The sequence below is a fragment of the Danio aesculapii genome, chromosome 5 (assembly GCF_903798145.1).
Source record: "Danio aesculapii chromosome 5, fDanAes4.1, whole genome shotgun sequence".
Taxonomy (NCBI): Eukaryota; Metazoa; Chordata; class Actinopteri; order Cypriniformes; family Danionidae; genus Danio; species Danio aesculapii.
The window spans coordinates 6913308-6919307 of record NC_079439.1 but is presented as its reverse complement, the minus strand read 5'-3'; the positions used below and the strand labels follow the sequence as shown (position 1 = coordinate 6919307).

General features: G+C 37.9%; 1 protein-coding gene across 1 annotated transcript in view; it reads left to right on the top strand.

Annotated features, from left to right (window-relative positions):
• Nucleotides 1-6000, top strand: part of LOC130228827 (RNA-binding protein Musashi homolog 1-like) — a 98221-nt gene that overhangs the window by 76448 nt on the left and 15773 nt on the right. Inside the window, exon 11 of the mRNA XM_056457295.1 lies at nt 4425-4481. Within this exon, the coding sequence (XP_056313270.1) occupies nt 4425-4481 (57 nt within the window). The remainder of the gene's footprint in view (nt 1-4424; nt 4482-6000) is intronic.

Genomic DNA, 6000 nt, shown 5'->3' with positions numbered 1-6000 from the left:
CACTAGAAACAGTACAAAAAATATTAAATAAAAATGACATTTTATTTATTAATTTATTAATTGCAGTTATTAATTGAGTTTTCAGCTGATGTATAAAGCTCAATAAAAGTTAAGTTTGTAGTCCAGGGTCACATTTTATATGAAATGCCCCAGTAAACAACTGGGCTTCAGCTTGACCTGAGCCTCTTCTCTTTCTATGTTATAGCATTGCTTTGTTTATTAGACACTCTGGCATGTCTGATTGCAGTCTTTGCAGTCAGGTCTACTTCAGCACCTCTAAATATGCATGATCGCGTCTGTCGCCAGCACTAATACTAACCTCTGTGTGTTCCCCTTGAGTTTTAATACTAACCTCTGTGTATTCCCCTTGAGTTTTAATACTAACCTCTGTGTGTTCCCTTTGAGTTTCAATACTAACCTCTGTGTGTTCCCTTTGAGTTTCAATACTAACCTCTGTGTGTTCCCTTTGAGTTTCAATACTAACCTCTGTGTGTTCCCCTTGAGTTTAATACTAACCTGTGTGTGTTCCCTTTGAGTTTCAATACTAACCTCTGTGTGTTCCCTTTAAGTTTCAATACTAACCTCTGTGTGTTCCCTTTGTGTTTTAATACTAACCTCTGTGTGTTCCCTTTGAGTTTCAATACTAACCTCTGTGTGTTCCCTTTGTGTTTTAATACTAACATCTGTGTGTTCCCTTTAAGTTTCAATACTAACCTCTGTGTGTTCCCTTTAAGTTTCAATACTAACCTCTGTGTGTTCCCTTTGTGTTTTAATACTAACATCTGTGTGTTCCCTTTAAGTTTCAATACTAACCTCTGTGTGTTCCCTTTGTGTTTTAATACTAACATCTGTGTGTTACCTTTAAGTTTCAATACTAACCTCTGTGTGTTCCCTTTAAGTTTCAATACTAACCTCTGTGTGTTCCCCTTGAGTTTCAATACTATCCTCTGTTAGTTCCCTTTGAGTTTCAATACTAACCTCTGTGTGTTCCCTTTGAGTTTCAATACTATCCTCTGTGTGTTCCCTTTGAGTTTTAATACTAACCTCTGTTAGTTCCCTTTGAGTTTCAATACTAACCTCTGTGTGTTCCCTTTGAGTTTCAATACTAACCTCTGTGTGTTCCCCTTGAGTTTCAATACTATCCTCTGTGTGTTCCCTTTGAGTTTCAATACTATCCTCTGTGTGTTCCCTTTGAGTTTCAATACTAACCTCTGTGTGTTCCCCTTGAGTTTCAATACTAACCTCTGTGTGTTCCCTTTGAGTTTCAATACTAACCTCTGTGTGTTCCCTTTGAGTTTCAATACTAACCTGTGTGTGTGTTCCCCTTGAGTTTCAATACTAACCTCTGTGTGTTCCCTTTGAGTTTTAATACTAACCTCTGTGTGTTCCCTTTGAGTTTTAATACTAACCTCTGTGTGTTCCCCTTGAGTTTCAATATTAATCTCTGTGTGTTCCCCTTGAGTTTTAATACTAACCTCTGTGTGTTCCCCTTGAGTTTCAATATTAATCTCTGTTAGTTCCCTTTGAGTTTCAATACTAACCTCTATGTGTTCCCTTTGAGTTTCAATACTAACCTCTGTGTGTGTTAACTTTGAGCGTTCACTCCATGTCTAGGCTTCTGCCGGTATCAAATGTTCTTGTTGCGATTAACTGTGGAGGCTTTTATCACGGTATACAGTATTATCATGATATTGACTTGAGCTCCAAAAAAAAACTCTTTTAAAAATACTTGGTGCATTGCTTTATTGTTTACTAAACTACTTAAATCACAAAAGGATGATGAAGTAGCCAACAGATCTATAATAATATGATATATATATATATAAAAGTTTATTGGGTGGCACGATGGCTCAGTGGTTAGCACTGTCACCTCACAGCAAGAAGGTCGCTGGTTCGAGTCCCAGCTAGGCCAGTTGGCATTTCTGTGTGGAGTTTGCATGTTCTCTCCTTGTGTTGGCGTGGGTCTCCTCCGAGTGCTCCGGTTTCCCCCACAGCCCAAATGCATGCACTATAGGTGAATTAAATAAACTAAATTGTCCGTAGTGTATGAGTGTGTGTGTGTGTGTGAATGTGAGAGTGTGGTTGTTGATTTAAACAACACATTTTATTAGTTAAGTTAATTTAACAAAATGTTTCTGACTTTTGATTGGATTGCCAGAAATCCAAGTTAACATCAGTTAAATGATTCTTTTTAAATGTATTTATGTATTTGCGAAGGAATATAAATGAATGAAACAGAACAGAAAAGCAAGCCATGATGTGCAAAAACACAATATTTTGAATATCGGCACATGTCTATCCATGTCCGAGCGCTTCAGATCAGCAATCTAACAACGTCCTCCCGTCTCTCTCTCTCTTCTTTTCCTGCTCTTTATTCTTCATGTCCGTCTGTTCCCTCTTTTCCTCCTGTGTAGCAGCTTCACCTGGCTGTAAGTCTAACCCTGTGTGTGTGTGTGCGCGCGCGTGTGTGATTGTATTTCTGTGTGTTTCTGTGCACATAGACCTGTTTTTCCTCTTAAAACCTTTTCATGGTGTTCATGTGTGTGTGTGTGTGTGTGTGTGTGTGTGTGTGTGTGTGTGTGTGTAGATAAGATGAAGTGTTGAGAAAACTGTTTTTATCTTGTTTTTATAGTGCAAATATCTAAATGTTTTTTTTATCAAGTTATATTTACTTAAGAATAAAAGCATTTATAAACAAATTCTGAATTGGTTTCTGTCAAAATAAGACAAGTTTTGTTTTAAAAGCTAAAACATTTAAATCCGGTTACACTTTATATTAAAGCATTTATTAACCATTTATACACGGCTGTCCGTAATGCTTGATTCTGATTGGTCAGACGTGACATTTTAAGGTATGTTAGGGAAAAAGTATATCTAAGAAAGTTGTTATCAGAGAATAACACCCCCCCCCACCCCCACCAACAGAATAATAAATGTTACCCCATTTAAATTAAGTTTATTTTTGCAATATACACTTACCGGCCACTTTATTAGGTACACATTGCTAGCGCCGGGTTGGACCCCCTTTTGCCTTCAGAACTGCCTAATCCTTCATGGCATAGATTCAACAAGCTACTGGAAATATTCCTCAGAGATTTTGCTCCATATTGACATGATAGCATCATACAGTTGCTGCAGATTTGTCGGCTGCACATCCATGATGTGAATCTCCCATTCCACCACATCCCAAAGGTGCTCTATTTGATTGAGATCTGGTGACTGTGGAGGCCATTTGAGTACAGTGAACTCATTGTCATGTTCAAGAAACCAGTCTGAGGTGATTCACGCTTTATGACATAGTGCGTTATCCTGCTGGAGTAGCCATCAGAAGATGAGTACACTGTGCTCAGGCAGGCTGTGGAGTTGACACGAAGCTCAGTTGGTAATAATGGGGCCAAAGTTTGCCAAGAAAATATTCCCCACACCATTACACCACCAGCCAGAACCGTTGATACAAGGCAGGATGGATCCATGCTCTCATGTTGTTGACGCCAAATTCTGACCCGACCATCCGAATGTCGCAGCAAAAATCGAGACTCATCAGACCAGGCAACGCTTTTCCAATCTTCTATTGTCTGATTTTGGTGAGCCTGTGTGAATTGTAGCCTCAGTTTCCTGTTCTTAGCTGACAGGAGTGTATGTGTTGGATGTGTTGTGCGTTCAGAGATGCTCTTCTGCAGACCTCGGTTGTATCGAGTGGTTATTTGAGTTACTGTTTCCTTTCTATCAGCTGGAACCAGTCTGGCCATTCTGCACTGGAATCAGCAAGGGATTTGCGCCCACAGAACTGCCGCTCACTGGATAATTTCTCTATTTCAGACCATTCTCTGTAAACCCTTGAGATGGTTGTGCGTGAAAATCCCAGTAGATCAGCAGTTTCTGAAATACTCAATGCTGCCATATTCAAAGTCACTTAAATTGCCTTTCTTCCCAATTCTGATGCTCGGTTTGAACTGCAGCAGATCGTCTTGACCATGTCTACATGCCTAAATGCATTGAGTTGCTGTCATGTGACTGGCTGATTAGAAATTTTGCGTTAACGAGCAGTTGGACAGGTGTACCTAATAAAGTGGCCGATGTGTGTGTGTTTCAGTAATCTTGTCTAAAATGTCTTGAAAAAATGAGTTATTAAGTGAATATTTATTTTAGCTATGTTAATGTAGCTTTATATAAACACGGGCTATTTATTATTTTCAAGCAACAGAATCTTGATGGAATGCCTAGATATTTCTACTGACAAACAGGACAAAAATACTGAGTAATAAAATCACATTTGCAGTGTGTGTGTGTATGTATGTATGTATGTGTGTGTGTGTGTATGTATGTGTGTGTGTGTGTGTGTGTGTGTTGGTGTTTCAGGTGTTTTAAGTTGTTCACACTATATTTGTTTACAACATGCTTTTTTCCCTCTATTTGTGTTCTAGAATTCCACTTAGAACGGACCCCACTTCTGACCTCCACTCACCCTCCAGAGATTACAGGTTAGTGGTTCATCTTAAAAAAAACAGCTGCGTGCGTGTGTGTACATGTTTTTGTGACATATCAGGACACAAATTTCTATAATGACACAGGTAGAAGGTGGTGAAATATGAGGATTTTGCTGATGTCCTCATTTTTCAAAAAGCTTATTAATCACAGAATGAGTTTGTCTTCAGTCAGTTTCCCGTGAGGTTTGGTTTAGGGGTAGGGTGGGGTTAGAGCAATGAAAAATAAAGTTTGTACAGTATAAAAACAGCGGAATATCTCCAAATATTTCCCAAATGATGTTTAACAGAGCAAGATATTTCGCACAGTATTTCCTATATATTTTTTTTTCTTCTGGAGAAAGTCTTATTTGTTTTATTTTGGCTAGAATAAAAGCAGTTTTAATTTTTTAAGCCATTTTAAGGTCAATATTATTAGCCCCCTTAAGCAATATTGTCTACAGAGCAAGCCACTGTTATACAATGACTTGCATAATTACCCTAACATGCCTAGTTAACCTAATTAACCTAGTTAAGCCTTTAAATGTCACTTTAAGCTGTATAGAAGTGTCTTGAAAAATATCTAGTCAAATATTATTTACTGTCATCATGGCAAAGATAGTATAAATCAGTTATTAGAGATGAGTTATTAAAACTATTATGTTTAGAAATGTGTTTAGAAAACCTCCTCTTCCTTAAACAGAAATTGTGGACAAATGCACACATTAATTCAGGAGGGCTAATAATTCTGACTGTGTATACTCTTAAAACATTTCAGAGGGAATATGGTGTCGTAGAAGAGCTTTAAGTTCTGCTATTGAAAATGAGCTTTGTTTTTTAAACTTTGTTATGAATCATAATTTTATGATGAATTATAATTGTTTTGTTAAATTAAGCAAGTTGAAATCTCCCTCTGTCAATTCAAGCCAATTCAAACTTGCTTTATCGGCACAACAAATGTTGCACATGTGTTGTCAAAGCATTCATGATGTTTACATTAAATAGAACATATGAAAACAAATGACATAAGGATTAAAAGCATAATTAACAGTCTGTTTAACACACAACAATGAGAAACCGTTAACATTTAACAATCATCATTTTATTTATAACATTTTAGAGTGCAGTGTGTGTCCATGTGTGTATATAACTTGTGTTCTAAACATCCTCACAAACATAGCAATACCATTTACATTTACATGGTACACAATACAGTTGCTTTATTGGCATGCCGTATGTATATGTAATATATTAACCTCATCAAATTAATAAAATGGGGTAGGCATGGTGGCGCAATGGATAGCACGATCGCCTCACAGCAAGAAGGTCGCTGGTTTGAACCCCGGCTGTGTCAGTTGGCATTTCAGTATGGAGTTTGCATGTTCTCCCCGTGTTCGCATGGGTTTCCTCTGGGTGGTCGAGTTTCCCCCAAGTCCAAAAACATGGTACAGGTGAATTGGGTAAGCTAAATTGTACGTTGTGTGTGTGTGTGTGTATGGTTGTTTCCCAGTGATGGGTTGCAGCTGGAAGGGCATCT